At 26.9% G+C, this 20,681-nt stretch overlaps 1 protein-coding gene across 1 annotated transcript in view; it reads right to left on the bottom strand.

The window, feature by feature from the left end:
* LOC129960133 (synaptojanin-1-like) overlaps window positions 1–20,681 on the bottom strand; it is a 42,708-nt gene that overhangs the window by 6,108 nt on the left and 15,919 nt on the right. Inside the window, exons 9-20 of the mRNA XM_056073291.1 lie at window positions 17,623–17,704; window positions 17,358–17,510; window positions 16,164–16,320; window positions 15,429–15,611; window positions 13,293–13,392; window positions 12,423–12,563; window positions 7,434–7,626; window positions 7,193–7,351; window positions 2,520–2,667; window positions 1,900–1,966; window positions 917–1,117; window positions 739–817 (exon numbers count right to left, since the gene is read on the bottom strand). Coding sequence (XP_055929266.1) covers window positions 739–817; window positions 917–1,117; window positions 1,900–1,966; window positions 2,520–2,667; window positions 7,193–7,351; window positions 7,434–7,626; window positions 12,423–12,563; window positions 13,293–13,392; window positions 15,429–15,611; window positions 16,164–16,320; window positions 17,358–17,510; window positions 17,623–17,704 — 1,663 coding nt within the window. The remainder of the gene's footprint in view (window positions 1–738; window positions 818–916; window positions 1,118–1,899; window positions 1,967–2,519; window positions 2,668–7,192; window positions 7,352–7,433; window positions 7,627–12,422; window positions 12,564–13,292; window positions 13,393–15,428; window positions 15,612–16,163; window positions 16,321–17,357; window positions 17,511–17,622; window positions 17,705–20,681) is intronic.

Raw genomic sequence — 20,681 nt, 5'->3', positions numbered from 1 at the left:
CTTTACTGTAAATAAAGTGACTACTTATTATGATAAATCATTTTCATATCGAAACTACTTAAAAATCAGATTCAACCTTACAATAATTTTCGAGTAACAAATTCATAAGAAAAACATGGCTGTGTGTTACCAATTAGAAAAAAGACTTAATAACTATATTAATAATAACTACAAATTTGAAACATATTACAAATAATATTTCTGTTTATATTAACTTATTTCAAACATATCAATGCTTGTTTTCAATTAATTTCCTTATTTCATTTACAAATTCTCTAAAGTAATATTGTTGTCATGATAATTAACCAAAATAACTTTTATTCTTTCAAAGTAGAAAAAAAATTAAAATTTATCAAAGTGCTTTAAAATAACACTTTGATAATACTTCTGAAATGAAACAGAATTAAATAATTAATTGAAAAACACAGTAGAAAAAATAGCATTCTATGACTGAAAATATTTCAAAATAAAGATAAAATTACTGTAAGAATATGGCTGTATAAAAGTTAATTTTAGTTTGTTATACATGATACTCTTAATGACAGATTTAACAACCATAATTACTTAACAATTCTTCCTTCCACAAAAACACAGAAATAATTTAATTAATTAAAATAATAAAGTAAAAGTAACTGGTATGTATGTGTATTTACACAATAAAATTTTTTCATGAGTCAAAGTCTCATCATCTTCAACCAACTTAATAAAAATAAATGTTTTTAAAGTGAACACTCTTACTTCCAAATTGTTATATTCCAAGGCTTCTAAGGCAGTTTTTCCTTCTGTAAATGTCACATATATGTCCCCATAGACAACTCTGCAAATTTAAACTAAAATTAAGCCTGAATTTCGGGAAGTGAATGTTATTAAAAATATTATCATAAATATTACTACAAAGTTATAATAATTGATTTACCTGGTTTGAACAATTTTCCCTTTACATAATTTACTAACTATCCTATTTCTCAAATTTTCTTCTAAATTAGTGTCCTCGCTTTGAATTTGAACAACAATCGTACCGTCGGGTGGACCCGATGCTACAAGATTTTGAAAAACTTCCAATCGTTTAGGACCATCAACATGCAAAACTTCAACATCAATATAGGCTATAACTGGTCTGAAATATATATACATATATGTGTGTGTGTGAAAGCTAATCGTAATAATTATAAGGATATGAAAGATTCTGAATTATTGAAATATGATACAAGTGAAAAAAGACATATTAGTTTTTATGATAAATTAAAAATATAACAGTAGAAACAGATAATAAACTTAATTTTAAAAAATGGTAAAAGGTGAGATATGCGTTAGAAAGAAGATATTATTATTATTGCACCCAACAAATAATATATTTTGGCCATAAATATATGGCAAAACACTTTATATTGGAGATGTAATCAGCCGTAAAACATTTACTCAGACAAAGATATTAAAACTCAGTAACTTTTATTAGCCATTAATAAGAGTGTTTCTTTTTACTGCTAACAAATTCAAATATGGTACCACTAGAAAGGCCATGTTTAATTTCACCTAAACAATGATAATTTTTCCATGATTCTTTCTTTTACTTTCACAAATATCTTAAGGAATAATTTCTTTTTAAATTTAAAAATAATATAAGTGATCAAAAATAGACTCCAGAATGACAACTGCAAATTTCATGTTTCTATAGTTTACTGTTTCAGAGGAGTTCTAATAATATACATGCATTTTCTATTTTATATAACAGATTCAAAAATATAGTTAAATACTGAAAGTTGAAGTCTATATTTAAAACAGTCACTTACTAAACATTATAAGAACAGCTATTTCATTTAAAACTAAGGTAATTAGTCATGAGTAGAATAACAGAAAAATAAATATCAGAGGTCATAAACAAATAAATATCCTAAATACCTGTGATCAGAGGTTTTTAATTCTGCTCTACCATAAAATACAATTTTTCCAGGTGATTCCGATTCATCTGTAAAATCAGAAAGATTTAAGGATTGCAAATTTTTTAATGATTAGGAAATAGAATTAGAGATTATTTTATTTAAACACAAATTTCTATATAATTAAATGTACACTATTCTTCCAGACAAGCCATCTTTTATGATATAAGCCACTTTATTAACTATAGAAAATTTTAAGTATTTTGGTAACCCAAAATGTGTTGCTTCGAAGTGCAACACCAATAGATTTTGACCACTGACTAAACAATAGAAAGATTTAGAAACTTGGGAGAGGGGGAATGAATTAAAATAAAAATTTTTTGAATTTAAGAAGTATGCCTCATTACCTCTCTATAAAAGACGTTTATCATAAGATCATGTATCAATGGAAGTTTCTTTAAATCAATATACCTTTAATTATAAAAAAATAGTTAACCACATAATAAATGCTTCCACACATTTATATAAAAATTATACATCATTCAATTATCATATTTGTTATAATTTCCCACAAAAGTCAATTCAGCTAATAAATTGGCTTAAATGGATAATTTTAAATCATCAAGATTTCTTTCTTCTTACCATAAGGATATTTCTTTCGTTTGAAGAGCACTCTATCAGTCCAAGAGGGAATTCTATTTTTCTCACTTGTATCATAATCATCAGAAAATATATCATACTTGTAAGTTGGTGCAAAGTTTATTGGGGCTTCAATAAAATCCTTAAATGCCTGAAATGAACATAAATATTACTATATATCTAATACTCAGTTTTTTTTTTTTTTTTTTTTTTTCATTTTTATATACTTAATCATAGAGACAAGTAAAATAGAATGTAAGACAAAAATTCTCCAAAATGAATTCTCATAAAATATTAAAAAAAATTTTCATTTGATATTTTAATTTATAAATTTTTTTGTCTAAACATGAAAATTGAGATTAACATCATTAAATTTACTTTTGTAAGTTTCAAAGTCAAGCAAAAGAGAAATTATACAAAATTGCAGTTAAGACTAAATAATATTCTTTTGGCAAATAGTCAGATTAAATAATCTTTTATAAAAATAGAAAAGAATTTATCTACATTTTATTTACAGGAATTAATACGCTGAGTGACATATATATTGCAGAGTGATTTAATGTAAGAATTGAGAGGTGGAAATTGTTAGTGTGGTGCAAAGTCTGAAGGTTTTGAGTCTCTTTATAATGTATAACTTTTTAATATGAGAGAAATGAGCAAGTGAATTGACTCTTAATTCTGAAAGAAAATTTTCAGTATTAAGCAAAATAATTCATTGTACAGTTCTTGGTAAAATGCAATAAAACTAGAACTACTCAGTAACGAGATAGGGTGATAATTTTGAGGTAGATGTAAATCCTGATTGGGTTTTGGAATAAGGACAAACATAGCTATTTTCCAACATTTGGAGAAATAATAATTACCAAGCAAAATATTAAGAATAAAGGTGAATTATAAAATAAATTCCAGAAGAAGATTTTCAAGTATGCCATTTGATATTTGATCCAAACTAGATGATTTACTAGGTTTTAATTTCCTAATGAAAACAACAACTTCTTGTGCTTCGATAGGATTGAGATAATCATTGTGTGGTTTTTGAAAAAATTTTCCTATTTCAAATTTGTATTTGTTGAGTGAAAATTCTATTCCCAGCGTCTTGATTTAGTTCAAATGTAATACTACCACAAGCTCCTTGTATATGAGAAATGCTGATGAATGATTTTCTAAGAAGAGACGTTCTGAGCTAAAGTAAGGCGGTAGAGCCTTAATTAAATCTTCAATTCGCTTCAAAGCAAATTGTTTTGTGCCTTTTTTTAACTCATCTTTTAATTTTGGAATATTAAGTGTTATGAGTGCATTTCTATATTCTGTAGGTAGAATTTCTTAATTCGATTTTGTTTTTATTACCGATCGAGATTTCTCTGAACGTTTTAAAAATTTTGCTTCGGAAGTTTCTTTAACCTGTTAACCAGGTATGACAAAATATTAAATGAGATTAATGTGTTAATTACCGGTTAACAAGTTAAATGCATCCTTGAAACGTTTGCTTAATAAATCAACTGTATTTTCAGTGTCATCATTGCTGTTAATTGTGATAGAGGAATAGGGGAGAGGGGAGTTAGATTATAGAATGAGCGGAAACTTCTCACAGCTAGCGGTGATAAGCTCTGGTAGAAGTTATAGCTAAAAACTAACTAAAATAAAAAAAATTATGGGGTCCTTAGACAATTGCCTATTTAATAAGCTGGCCCGATTTCTCCTTCTTCCCATAAGAATCAACGGCGCGAAACGTATTATGATTTTTTTTTTTTTCTTATGAACAGCGATTCTGAGAAATTTGTCATTTGAGATCTCAAAGAAGGAGCCCTGCGCTTTAAAATATCTAACATTTGAAAGACACCGCCGAGCTATGAAAAAACGGAGTAATTCTCCCCCCCCCCCCCTTTCTTTCGATTAGCGCTGCTCGCTTTCGCTTCTTGCTCCGGAGGATCCGTCAAGGTCGACAACCACGTGATCACTTTCATTCGGAGGAGCAGCGCCGCTGCTTCGCTCTCTCCGAGGGAGGGGGGAACAGTTATACGTCATGCTCCGTATACTACGTGGGGGGAGGGAATTGTTCTGTTTCGGATTGCCAGACCTTTTGGTAGCTCCTGAAAGCTTTCGCTGTCGGTGACTTTTTATTTATTGTTTCGTCATTACATTACTCCTAACATTAGATAGCTTTGATAGATTTTTTTATTTGGCTTTTGAAAGTCTCTCTGCCCTTAAACGCCGCTGTTCTTCTGCCTGTTTTTTTTTTTTTGGGGGGGGGGGGCTCAATCGATTATTTGTTGAGGAGGAGGCGCTCTTTAGAGCGTGGGCGATTCTTTTCCTCTGTTTCTCCAAGCAAGATGCTGCGCTGAACGGTAGAGGAGGAGATACTCGGGGGTGGGGGTGGGGGGCAATTGCCGCCTTGAGACGACCGCTTGCCTCCTCCCTCCTTTTGGCGACAAATAAAGAGTTTTATCATAAAAAATCATCAGCGTTTCGGAAGGGAGGCGTAAAGCTGGTTATCAAAGAATTTGATCATTTAAATCCTATCTTAAGATTGTTATATAGTAAACAGCCGACGAAAGCTGCTTTTGTCCTAATTCGACAACCCGATTTACGACAGTTAAATCTGCAGAATGTCGGACATCTGGTTCTGTTGTCATCCTTTAGGTCTGCAGTTTGCCTATAAGTTAACAAAATAACGGGCATGGAAACAAGTGAATAAAATATCGACTTTTTGTGGTCATTGACTAAGAAATCAACACAATGGATGAAATAAAATCTGAATGATGAATTTGTATGGTTTGTTACTTTCATCAATTGTTTTGATCGCTTATCTGTGGAAGTATTAAGGAAAATGAGAATATCATTATTATGCAAGACTAGGGTATATAAAGAATGTATGGGGGCTTTTCGAATTGTTTTCCTCGATTCAAATTTTACTGAACATTTAAGAAAAGAAGAGACACTTTTATTTATCCAATCGTTTCTTTTTGCAGTAATAAATTTTCAAATTTAATATTTTTTTTTAGATTTTACTTCTTTATACTAATTCCTTATCTGATTAACGGTAAGGCTAATCTAGTCAAAACATATACATTTGCTGTCACTACTTACCTAACTTGTCAGTAATATTAAAGGGGAAGAGGAGAGATTTTTATAGTTAAAGATAATATGGTAATAAAGCTGAATAGTTAAAGGTAATTTTAAGTTTCTACAGCTTTCATAATTTAAATTTCTAAATGAAATTATTTTTGTATTTTATAATTTAATTAACTTTGTAAATTTTGCTTCCAAATTATTCACTTTTTTTCTGTTACCTGTCAACAAAAGTCAAACTTACACAAAACCTTTTTAAACAATTGGAATACATTAAGTGTTTCTCATGGATCTTACAGTTAATGAATACTTCTTCATGCTGTTTTTATAATTCTCACTTTTAAATGAACTATAGTTACTTAATTACTATATTACTTAAATTGAGGAATTGAAAAACACGTACTTTTAGTTTTTAAGAATATTTACATTTAGAAATTTATCTGAAGAAATGTACTGAAAATATATAATATTTAATTCCCAAAATAGATTATATTTTTAAAAAATTGATACAAATACTCTAATTTTTAATGTAAAATAATAACTTTTTTAAAAATAAAGTATTTAAATTTACTTTACCAAAAATATCAGTTAATAATGATAACTTATACCTTGGTGAAACACATGATTTTCCTTCACACAATGTTTATTTAATTAAGTTTAATACAATTAAAATAATAAACCATTCAATAATCAGGTTTAATAATAAGGTAATAATTATTTTGGCCATTATTTTATTTTGTTATAAAATTAAATTAGCTATTTCAAATATATTAGTGCAATATATTTCATTTGAGATTTATCATATAGATTCATTTTTCATTACTCCTTGCCATTTGATAATACAATTTTTATTCCCGGCCACCATATAAATAGTTAATAACTGCAAATAATTATTCATTACAATTAAATTTTCAATTAAACATTTAATTATGTAGATATAAATATGGAATTAATTACTATGTATTATTCTGAAGGTAAACTGGAGAAAAATTTTGCATGCACTTCTATTGCCCTCCTCAATGGAAAATTTCTGCTCCTCCTCTGCTAAATGGTTGTTGATGTTGAAGTTTTCATTACCTGAGAGTTTGGGAAAATTTTCCAAATCAAATTTTGTATGGTTCATTATCTTATTAATTTCACTTTTGCTGCAGGCAATGTGGGTTTCTCAACAATATGCTCATTTAGCTGGGGTATCTATAGACTTGGTACAAGTGCAAGACTCACCGGAGCCAACACACTTCAAGCACGGTGGGTTCGTAGTGCAGAATTGCAAACTATGCTGAAATTACTGGCACTTGTAGACAGACGAGTTGCCAAAAAGATGCCCTTAAGACATAGAGGCTAATTCTTTGAAGTGAAACAGAAAATCAATTACTATTAAGCTATATTTGAAAGACCTAGAATATTTGTTTTGCAATGAAATAGCTAATTGTGTAGTTTTGTTTTAACAGATTCTAACAAATAAATAATTCAAGACACAACCTTCTACAAAATCTATTAATATAAAAATGCAGAAATGCATTTAGAAGTTTAAATTATGGTATGCTATTAAAAACAATTTTTTATAGGTTTATTTAATTTTTATGTCAATTGAAAGGTTTACTTACTTGACCAGACTGTTGTGAATTCAGTAACTGATCTGCAGCAAGTAAAGCTGCCCAGTTTTCTGCCTTCACTAATTTCTTAACCTCGTCATTCGTTAAATCGATTCTGTAGTTAAAATCACCACACCAGAATACATAATCATGAGAATCAAGAGTGCGACCCTTGGGAGAAACAGATTTTTTTTTTTTAATAATGAGGAAACATTGACTTAAAATCAAGAAAAACAGAAGAATAAAATCATACCAATGGGAAACTAAGCCTCTTTGATATTTCCTGGTAATCTGCATTGCGCTCTAACACTTGAGATTGTCCGGCAGCAAAGTGTGCACATACAAAGCACATTGAAGTATTATATAATGCCATTCTAATGGCTACAGCTCCTTTATTACCAGTTGCTCCACCAAAACCAGTTTTTACAGCATCAATAGCTACATCACTAAGATCATAAGCAGAATTATTCACTTGATATGCAAAAAATTATTTGACTGGACATTTGCACAAATCACAAATAAAAACTTCATTTAGGAAACAAACAAACAAACAAAAAGAATATTAATTCATGATCTGGATGCATTATAAAACATTATAAATAAATATTTAGATTTCGTTTATAATTAACTATTAATACAGTTTTTAAAGTTTGAAAAATATTAATTTTTTTTATACATTGATAAAGCTACAAAAGATCATATGTCTTTTTAGCTTGTATAGCTCGCACAGTAAAAAATATGTATATTTAAAAGAACTGAGCAATTTCAGTTCAACTATTATTGAAAAAGGATTTCTTTTTCCTGTATAAGCTAAATTACAGTATCTTGCAGTGCTCCATACTTGTCCAATCACTGAAAAGTGTGCATGCCGCTTTGTCTTACCTTACTCTTCCCACAATCAATCACAGTTAGGTGAACTGTTACAAAATCTAGGTGGCAACAGAATGGAAGAGGGATTTACTTTTTAGTTGTGTGTCATGAAGCATAATTAATACATTATAAGAGGCGCGCACGGTGGGCTTGGCTGACATTTAAAAACAAGCTGATTGAGTTCACAAGGGGCATTAAGCTAATTAACACGGGCAAGTAGTGGTGGCTTTGTATTTGCCTAACTTTGCTCTCTAAAGAGATAGACATCATAGCAAAAATACTAGCGAATCGATAGAATAGTCTGCATTAAAAATGACTCAAGAGCTCACCAAGTCATGAAGATAAGAGATAAATTTCAAAAAAAATTTTTTTAATTCATAATCTAATAGGGTGGCAAATAAGGGAAAAAAAATCTAAAAATTTATGTATAAAATTTATTAACCTTTAAAATATCTTTAATAATTAATGTGATAAAAGTTTATTTTTAAATAACCATCATGTGTAATCTTTCCTTTCTGTGAGGTTTTATCTTTTGAAGATTATAATTTTTTATATTAAGTTAGATAACAGAAAAATGCTGTTCTATCTTTATCTGTCAAGAACACAAAACCTTAAGCTGTTCTTTAAAATGTGTACATTAAAACGACTATTGTAGATGGCATTAATTTTCAAAATGAGTTTTTTTCTTCAGCCACAATGTCATATGCAGAATGAATAAATTTGTATAATAAATCCTTATTTCCTCCTTAAAAAAATTGTTACATATTTTTAGGTCAAACACTTCATTTACCCTGCAAATTCATTAAGTATTTATTAGTGAATGCATACATTCTGCAATGTTCTGTTAAATGAATACTGAAATGCATTTAAGTAAGTATATATATGTAAGTATGTATCATATGTAATATGATATCATATGTAAGTATATATGTCATATTTCAGTATGTAAGTATCATATGTAATGTATATGTAAGTATATGTACTTCATATGTAAGTATTTCAATACAGAATAACTTCAATAAGTATTTCAAGACAGACTTCATATATAAGTATTTCAAGAGACATAATTAAGATTATAATTCTTTAAACATTCCAGTAAATAAAAATTATTTTAAATTCATATAGTTTTGCAAATATTGCCAAAATTAAGGAAGTATTTATACTGAATTAAATAATGAAATTTAGCCTCCAAACTCATTGAATTCTATCAATGCCTAGAAATAATTGCATAAGTTTATATATTTAATGTTTTAAAAAAAATCTACTATATCAAATATTTATAATTAGTGTTCAGTTAAATAAAATTTCATATCCATTGTTACATAAATCAAATGAAAACTTTTTGCATGATATCATTGTTAAAAATTCAAATTCATCTAATGTAAATCTTTGATAAAGATTTACATTACTCTTGATAAGAGTTCACTATGTACTGCCTAATAATTCAATACTCATACAGGCAACTGAAAATGCTATCAATATCTATAAAACAATGCATGTTTACTCTGCAGCTGTGCATTATAAGCAGTTTTAAGAATTAAAACGAACTAGCATTTTAATATTATTTATATTATATTTAATGTACACATGAAAAAAGGGAGATGGGTGGAACTGATGTATTGCATATTTTGATTTGGTGAAAATGATTAAAGAACACGCTGCTGAATGCTACTTGCATCTGCAGCTTGGAACATTTGATTTTATCTGGCAGGTCAATAAATTTCTAATATCAACATATTATTTTCAGTATGGTGTAAATTGTGTTTATTTTCCAAATAGCTGATCATCAGTAAAAACGTTTATCAGTTTTTAGATTATTTAAGAATTTTTTTTAGCATTTTCAATTAATTACATTCTATATGCATTAATGTTTTTAATATTTACTCATTCTTTCAAAATGCATTTCTTCTGGGTTGAGTTAATTTTGACATGCTATTGCACTTTATTTCAGATGTTTCTACATTTCATTTATGATATCCATCCCTGAAATTTTGTAGATTGAAAATATTATTGCTTATCAACTCTTAGATAATTATCTGCTGTTTTCTTAATATGTTCTTTAAGTTATTATATAATTTGTTATTATGCATAATAATAACAAATAATTGCCCTTTTCATGTAACTGGTTGAAAATTTCTAACAATTTGAATACATTGAGCATTATTTCACATCTCCAAAGATGTCTGATTTTATACATTCACAGTTTCACGTTAAAATGATAACAAATGTGCATTTTATGCAAAATGAGTCTTTTCAAGTGATAGAAAACTTTTGGTAATAATGTTCATTGCATATGTTTATACTAATGATCTCTCATTTGATTGAACAGGGACTGTTCAGTTACTATAGTTATTAACTGAACTTTTATTCAGTTAATAAGTGTCAAGAATCAGTTCAGCTTTTCTGAGATGTTACTTCAAAGGTGTAGATGAATCTTCCTTTGATTAATAACTCTCTTGCTCTTCAAAATGTGAAAATAAAAATGGAAAAAATATCTATTTTTACAACAAATGTTTTATGTTAAATTGTGACATATATGGCATATGATGGCATTATATGAGATATATGGTTTATTTTCAAGTTTAATATTATCAAATATACTTAATTTGTGTGAAATAAGATTATTTTGCATATAATTACAATATTCAGCCTTTTACTTTGCATGAGCTTTCACTTATGATCCTATAGTTAATGTAAAGCATTAAATGTTTTGTTAAACTACAGTAAAACATAAAAATTTTTAAAAACTACAACTGTGATCAATCCCACAAGAGACAGAATTTCCTGTTCCTTCTTCTATTTTAACATAAACAGTCTTTCTCACTCTGTTACATAAAAATAAGTAATTTATATTGTGTGCAATCTCAAGAAGTGATTAGTAATCTATACTAAAATGTAACATAAAAGAAAAATTATAGGTATATGACAATATAAATATCATTAATAATGAATGAATATACAAATACATCAGTAAATATTATAACTTGGTAATAATTGAATAAACTAAGCAAACTTTAACAGTAAAACTATACTGTGAGTACTATTAGCAAAAACTAGCTACGTTATCACATAAAAGGTAAATTTTGCATTTTATCTAATGTGAAACAGAAAGAGTAAAATCAGAAAACATTTATTGCAAAATTATAAGCCAAATAATATTCAAATGATTTTAAATGTTAATAACTTTCAATCTGTTACATTAATATATATATATATATATATATCCACTGTGAACAATAAGTGTAAACACACAAATAAAAGAACATAGTATAACAGTATATTTTAAAACAATGATTTAAGAAACATTTTCTGTAAAATTGAAATATTTCATAACAAAATAAACAAATTTTAAATTAAGGTATTGTTAAAATTATGCAAAAAACTTTATTCTAAAAGTTGTTAAATGAAGTAAAAAATTGTATAAGAACAATATGCATGTCATTGAAAAGGTTTTGTCTGAATTTTAGGACAGAGTGTAAAAAGTTATTAGGAAAGAAAATAATATAAGTGAATATAGAGAAAACTTAATTGTAAAACTTTAAAAAATATTTCTGAATGATGCTATATACTGATTAGTTTTTAGCTATTGTAATATTCAATTTACCTTATTCACACTCAGTGTTTTAACGGTTGGTCATCTAGCTCGAATACACTTACAAAACAAAACAAGTAAATGATGTAACTTGTTTCCGTGGGAGCATAAGCCTAATTGGGGATAAAACCAAAGCGTTCTCATTGGAGAACCATGGTATATTTTTGCTGCAGTGGTGAGATTCGAGAATATCGACTTCATGTGAACAGCCCTATTAAACAACACAGTATCATGTATTGACTCGGGGTGGCTAAACCCATCACAACTCCCTCATGTGAAGGTACCCTAAATATATTTTTATATAATTCCACCTGTGCTTCTTCAAGGCCTACACAATGGGCTCAGATAGAGTATGCTTTCATATTTCCTTGTCAATATGGTGATTTCACCTCAATAATCACAACATTAAAATATATCTATTATAAAACAGTTTCTGTTTAGCAACTGAATAAAAATATGCAAGAGAAACATATAATTGATCAGAAATAATACAAAAAAACAAATAAATAATAAAAAAATTATTAGAAAAACAATCAACATTTTTAAATGAATACATTCAATCATTATAATTTTTTTTAAAAATTGTTGATATTTCTAGTTTAATTACAATAATTGGAACATTTTCAAAATGAATTACACTGCTGCTTAAAATAAGCAAGACCTCATTGGTGATATACGGAAAAAAAAAAACTAAAGCATATTTCATTAGAAAAATAAATTTAAAATTGAAACGTCATTTGACTTAACAAAAGTTTAACTGAATAAATAAGAAATTCTCACCTAATATAAGGTGCATGCTTGGGCAAAGCAAACAGAAAAAGACAAACACCAACTAACTGTGTGGAAGTAATATAAATATATTTATGATCACGAGAAATAGTTTTCTGAAGCTCCACCATCCACTCTTTTTGATTTTGTGAGCTTGAAAAGACAAAACAGATAATATTAAATAGTTATTTTAAGCTAAATGTAAAATGACATAATATATATCATGATTCTAGAAGGCGAATTGCATCAAAAAATGTTTTAATGGCAAACTATTTAACGACCAATTTATGTCATATGTAAGCAAATTAAGTTTTATAATGTCTCATAAGTAAGCAACAGAAAAAATAATACTTCTTTTTTTTTTTTTTTTTTTTTTTTTTTTTCCACATCAGTCTCACAATTTCCAGCATTCAAAATGTGTAATATTACATAATAATATTTATTCTGTTTTGTATTTATAATAAAACCTGAAAAATCACCACACTTGTATGAAACATTTTAAGCGAAGTTTATTTAAAATTCTATATAGATGTATTTAATACTATTCCTATCAAAATTTATCTAATTGTAATAAAGTGAAAATTTCAACAATTTACATTGTCTTAAAATTATTAGTTGACAAGGTGGGCATGCTCCAAATGTTTATAATAAAATTTAAATAATTTTTGTTTAGAAAGTCATTTAACAAACAGTGGAGTTATGGTGAATATCATTCACAGAGCCAGGATTTAAATATTTTATTAATTGCTGAATACCCTACCTACAAACACAAAACAATAAAAAGATTTGAAAATACATTATCAGACAGATACACAAAGTATGATCAAAACAGAAAATTATTGAAGAAATACAACTGAAAGAATAAAAATCAAATTAACTGACCTGGCAGACACAATATTACTAGCATTAAGATCGACTATTTCTTCAAATCCAATAGCATAAATGTCAACTACTCTGTTTTCCTCTTCAGTCTGAATCAAATCTAAAAGAAGTAAAAGGAAATTGTTCAGTACTTTAATATACAAACTATCCAAATATTAAAATATATAGTATCTAATAATGTATAATGCTTAAGATATTTCAATTAATACTTCTTAAATTATAAATTATGACTCTGGGGAATTTAAATTTTCAAAAATCTTTCAATACACATTTATATTAATATCAATAAGCAAAATCCTTTAAAAAATTAGCCCGATTCAAAATATCCCAAAAATTCTACAAATAACTCCCTTCAATTACAATTTTTGCTGTTTGTTATTCTTCACCAGCTTGCTTCATTTGGAATAAAAATAAAATAATTACTTAATTAAAGTGAATGCTTGCTTTTTAACACACACACATAGTATACATATTTAACATTAAATCTCCTTCAGTCAAAATAATTTTCATCTCCAAATGGGTATCAGTGGAACAATTTAATGGGTGCAATGTATCTTGCACATATAACATTTATTCCATGATATGCAGACCCAGTTTTTATAATTTTTCTATACAATTATAATAATCACTCCTAAAGGAAATGTAAATGAATATTTGGTATGAAAAAATCAAATTTTAAAGTGTTAAAAACAATTAATGGGTGCAAATTGCTTTTGTTTAATCGACTAGATATTGTAATTAATGGATGGTAAAAAAAAAAAAAAAAAAGAATTCCATGTTTTTGTTCTTAAAAAATCTTTCAGAACAGTAAAGATATAACTAATGAAATTAATACAATGACATAGAGTAAAAAATTATTTTTTTCCTCTTTTATCTATATAGTTATAGAATGAAAATGTTATAGAACATAATTTGAACGTTAGGCAAAGTAATTATATAGCCAAAACATTTTGGTTTGATCTTTGCTTTTTTTGTGCACATAATCTAAAGGAACAGGTACTGTTTATGTTTGTTTGCAAGGAATGATAAATGAACAAGTGTAAACATTTAATCTGGAAATTGAGAAAAACTAGAAGAAAAATTTCCCCATTAAGGAAAAAATTGCCCCAGATGGGCCATTACAATCCAAACAAATTCATTTAGTCAATCTTGAAAACGATCAGAAATTTCTCCTGAACATTTTTAATTGATTCCTTACTATCATTTATTGCAAGATTTTTCTATATGCACTGCATAGACAGTGTTGAATGTTGCCAAAATTAAAATTTATATATAACAATAAACAATCTTTTTTTCCTCACAGATAATTTTTCCTTTATAAATTTATACAAAAAAATTTTTACAAGCATTTCCTTTATTTTAAAGCAGTTAAAAACATACAAGAGTCGCTACACTTAATAAAAACATTTAAAATGTCATGTTACAGAGAAGTTGTTTTTCATTCAATATCTAAGTAATAAAGAAAGTATATCAAATATTTCAAATTAATTCTACAGATTTTTTTCTTCCATAAAAATATTAAAAGGAAATTGCAACATAAATAGATATTTAAATAAAAGTAATTCAATTGTAGACATAAAAAATAAAATTTGAAACCTTAAATTAATCAAAATTAATAATAAGAACAAAAGAAAAGTTTTGCCACATTAAATTCAAAAAAATAAGACAAGAATAACTATTCATGAAATAGATAGTTTTAAAAAATTGAAAACCAACCCAACACAAAAAATTCCAAGAAACAACACAAGAAGTTTTAATAAAAATTACATACTAGTGCTTCTAAATCTTTGCTCACACCCTAGAAATGCAAATGTAATCAGCATTTTTTTTTTGTATTCATATTATACTTATAGTTAAAATAAAACAATAAGTATAAACTGAATCACCTTAGGCATACCTTTATGATTTTCGTACTATTAACCAAATAAATCAATAAGTATCAAAATGTAGTAAAAAGAGTTAGTTAACCTAAAAAATGTAACATGAAAGACAAACCTAGAGGTTTGTGTTCTTGTGGCATATATTTCAAAATTTTATGATGCATCTTTAATAGGTAAACAAATCTCACTTTGAGAATTGCAATATTTACATAGTAAATGAAATTAAGCATAAAAAAGTAAAATAAAAATTAGGTACCTTTGCTTTTTGACAGTTTTGGGCAATCTAATAGCCATTCAGTCATGGACTGATGCTTAAAGACTATACTATTAAAATGCTTTCCACCATTAACATTCCATGTAGCTACACCAACCGTAATTTTTGATGTATTAGTGAATTCTGACTTGCGTTTCAGAAACGTTTCTAAAAATCCAGGTGGAACTAAGAAAAAAAAATAAGTAACAAAATATTATCCAAACAGATCATATAGGGTATCAAAAAAAGAAAGTATATATTTTTGAGATAAGAGTAATTTCTTTTATTTCAATAAAAACAGTTTTTATTAACAACAAACTAATCTATAGTAAATGTAACAATGTGAAAAAAAGTTAAAATAATCTATAATTTGATTAAATTTTACATAGCCTATAGCTGTTTTCCAAGAATTTGCATCAGAAACAAACACACTTGATATTAAAAATATGTAACATTACCAAAACCAGCTTCTAACATTCATTAATAGTGTTGGTTTGACAAATAAATAAATAAACAATATTTCACATTGAACTTTTGTCAACTGCCTACTTCACATAAGTACTTCTTTAGTAGAATTTTTCTTTACTTGCAATTTTTAAAAAAATATTTGTATGCAATATCATTATATTTTACTGTTTTGAGAAGCCTGTCTTTTTACAGCTGCAAACAACATTTAGTTTGCATAGTTAGTAAATAAAGAAACTTTAAATAATAATAGCACTAAGAAACGTTACTTACGGCTTAACATACTAGGAGGAAGAGCACATCTTGCTCTTTCAGCAATTTCATTATACAGAACATCTCCTAGCAACAAGATGTCAATAGCTTCCTGTTTACTACTATCCAGAAGATTATTCTGTATTGTCCTCACAACAGAGCGAGATCCATCCTTTAACTAATCAAACATGAAATCATTTTTTAGAAACAGAATAGAGAAATTATACACAAAAATCTGAATGATAGTTTTTTTTAAATTATATATTTACAAAAAAAACATTGCCATTTAAATGAATAACATTTCAATTTTATAACAATAAATCTTATATTAACTTAAATTTAAAATTAATTATATTTAACTGCAAGTAAAATTAATATCATTAAGAGGTATTTTATATTATATATATATATATATATATATGCTATTGGCTGTGGCTACATATAGTTCCTTTCTGTATGTTTTCTGTTTCATAGTAAACATTGCTACATTATTAACGCAACTTTTACTTTTGAACAATCTTTTGAAATTAAGTGAACAAGTGTATTGTGGAATGTGGAAACAATTAAACAAATAATTTTATTTACATACTTTTGATGGGATTTCATTTATCTTTTATTAATTTTTCATAAGAAAAAATTCAGTTGTATTAACAAAAATTTAAATTAATTAATAAATATTCCCAATAAATTTTTGTATGACAAGACAAAAGGAAATATTTAAAACAAGACTTTCAAAATGACCTAGAATATGCTTCAAAATATATTCAAAAATGAAGCCCACAATAAGGAGTAAAAACACTTGATATTAGTTTGCATTTTGAAGATAAAGTGATCACAGAAACAGGATTTTTACAGCAAAAAATATTCCCATTTCATACAGTTATTTCTAAAAATGAGCTAATATAGGACTTCAAAACATCTTATGGAAATAAACTCATCTGCTTCTTATTCTAAAGATTTGCAATGAAATTTATTTATTAAAACTAAATATGCTTTAAAAAAATTTTCAGTAGGCAACTTTGATAAAAACATTCAACAAAAAAATGCAAAATTTTTATTCTTCAGTAAAATTTTTAAAACTCTAAACATTTAAAATTAAATAGAGTTTATATGTTAAACAACACATAAAAACAGAATAATTGCTAGACTTTATAACAACTAATGAAAAATTAAACATCTAATTCAAAGAAATAATGATAAATCGTTAAAACATACCTTTGACTTGCCCTCCAGAGCACCAGTACCAGCATACATTTTGCTAACTTGATCACCATTTTGTATCCACATTTGTTTAAACACTTCATTAAACCTTGAAATGATTTGAGGTTGATCAGATATACCCAGGGCTTTCAACTGCTGCTTCAAAACCTATATTTATAAAATAAACCATGAAAAATAATACATAAAAGAATCTTTTATTCACAGGAATGATTGGAAACTCAATATTTTGGAAAGACAGCATTAAAAATAATACACCTACTTCTAATCCAATGAAAGTCTGAACATTGTTTGTTCTATCTAAGCAATCCAAACAATTGGTACGGAATGTTCCTTTTTGGCATCTGTAAAAATAAAATGTAGTTAACAATAAGAAAAGAGAACACATGGATATTTTTGGGAAATATATATATATATATATATATATATATATATATATATATATTATATTAAATGTGTAATTAATTAATCATACAGACTTTTAGAATGACATAAAATAAACTCCCCCATAATAAGTGTACTTGAAGACCTACTAAAAGGGCACAAACTGTCATTGGTGACTGTACAATTAACCAGTTATAATATCGTTTTTAGGGAAGCAAGAACATGCATACAAAATCAGGCAACTTAATATTCTTTCACTTGAGATCATCCCCTAAGTAAGGTAATTCTGGAATACAAGACATATATTTACGATATTTTAAAATTTTTAGAAGCTACAGTAAAAATATATATATATATATATATATATATATCATTTTTTTTATTATTTTTTTTTATTTAAAGAGTAGTTTAGAAAAAGTAACACACAATCTCTAATGCTAAATAATGAAAAGCATTAAAGGAACAAAATTGTTTAGTTAAAAATATTGGGTCTTTAGGACCTTCCATATACCTAATTTTTATTCCTTATTGTAGTTAGTATGCCATCGTAGACTATCAATGTGAAATTTTACTTCAACAATGTACAATGATCAAATTTCTCTAAACAGAGTCTAATTGGAAGCATTCTGGGTCTCTATGTTGAAAGATGCAACTTGTTATTTTTAGCAGCATGACGACATTTTTTTCCCCCTCCGGATCACAGGAATTGACTTCTACAGACTTTCTTGAATAAGAAATTACCATTACCAAAGACCAATATTGTTAGCCCATAGACAATCTGCTGCATACCTTATAAAGTAAGAAACCAGATTTAAACACAACTGACATTAAAATGCATTAGACTAAAGTAAATCTGGTTGCCACCTGTATATTTCAAAATGTTAATAAAATGGAACAGACATTTGTGCCATAACCTCCATACAGTCACAGCTGTCCATCATTTGATTTCTAACTGTCTAGAAGACTGAAGGTTTATCTAAATGGGAAATGATTTTGAGATAACAAACAGACTTTTGTGAGAGTACAAAAGTGGTGTCGTGATCAATCTCAAGAGCTTTACATCAAGCAGTCATGTCTTGGAAATAACGATAGCTACACAGCAGTGAAGTAGATTGATCATTTATTGAGTGACATTTCCAAGAAAAGTAATTTTTTATTTACAGAATTTTATTTTGCCATTACAATGGGTTGTGCATAGCTTTTTAACTGACTTTGTTAGGGAGAATTTCAAAAATGCATTTTCCATAACTTATAATAATAATACTAATTAACTCATAATTAATCATTTTAATTACTAAATTTTCAGAAGTTTAAATAATAAATCAATAATATTATAAACATTTCCTTTTGGACAAAATCATCATACATTTCAAGATTTCATAAATGGATTAATATAAAATTGTTAATGGATAAAGAATATATATTTTACAGATAAATATAAAACAGAATATAGCTACAATTTATTTATGTATTAGCCAAAATCTGCAAAAATAAAATGCAAACAGAAAAATAATCAAATTGTTTACAACTGTTAAGAGAATGATAATGTTAAATGATTCATGTAGCAGATTGAGGATTGGAAGTAAAATTATTTTATAATTTAAATAATTATTCCTTACCTTCAACCCAAAATATTTAATTTAACTTATATATGAATACTTACAATTTATTTCTCTAAGAACAATGTTAATAAAAGAAAACTCCAAATAAAACTTCTTGAGAACACAGAGAAAAGTGATAAAGAAACATACATAGTTTAAATAAAAATAGAAATATATTGCATATCAATTTGAGTAAACATATTCTCATAGTTTAGAAATTTCTTTCTTCATCAATGTGAAAATATTTACACAAATGGATGAGGCATGTTACAAGAACTACATAAATAGTAGAATCAAGATTCAAAATGCAGTTTACCAATCGTGAATTCAAGCTTTTGATACAATGTTTATAGATGAAAAAAAAAATAATAATAAAAGTCTTACAAATGGCTTCTTTGTTAATCAATGATTGTTGTGCATTTAGAGAATATAAATCAGTAATGTACAAAGAATTATTGAAATTTAATACATTTAGTGAGACTTTAGCCACTTTAAAGAGTGATGTCTTTAGTACACCTAGTAAGAATATTTGAAATTTAGATGTTTTCGAAGACAAATGACGTAATATCATAAAATGCAAGATGCTTTGAAACAATTTTTAAAAATAAAGACTATAAAATTGACTAGTAGAAGTTTATCAGTAAAATATAGATGACAAAAATATGATATTTAAGTGACTGGTCCTCGAAATCCTTGCAAAATCGCCAACAGTTAAATAGTTATTTTAAAATAGAATTTATAATATGAAAAAATGCATTAAATACTTGGCTACGGATAACCATTCAACTTCTTCAACATACTAATCCACTCATTATCTCATTGAATAATAACAGAATAGTTTACTATTTAAGTAGATACTGATTAATTATTTTTTAGAGTTAATCTATATTTTGAATTAATTTTGTTTCAAAATAATAATAATTATTAGTATCTAAAATTTTACCATGTAGAAGTGCAAAGAAGCCAAAGTAACAACACATTGTTGGAATCCAAGAAACATTTGCTAACAGGGTGAGAACAGAAAATATTCACATTTCTAAATTCTCTTCAACTTGATAGAACTTAATATAAACATGATAATTTTATAGGTACACTGAAAATATGCAAATAACTTAGTTATAATTTCGAGAAAAAGAAACATAAATGAGATAAAAATTAATTTGAAAGTCACCTACTTAAACTAAGTACCTGACATTCCACAATATAATGAATGACTATATCTTTCAACAAAGTTTTTGCTTGCTAAATGTGTTAAAGTTTAGCAATATGTTTAAACATGTCCAGTCTATTAAACTATTTAATTACTACTTCTTTAAAATAAGATACAATAAGTCCA

Source organism: Argiope bruennichi, chromosome X2 (assembly GCF_947563725.1).
Source record: "Argiope bruennichi chromosome X2, qqArgBrue1.1, whole genome shotgun sequence".
Lineage (NCBI taxonomy): Eukaryota > Metazoa > Arthropoda > Arachnida > Araneae > Araneidae > Argiope > Argiope bruennichi.
This window is presented reverse-complemented; position numbering and strand designations above follow the sequence as displayed.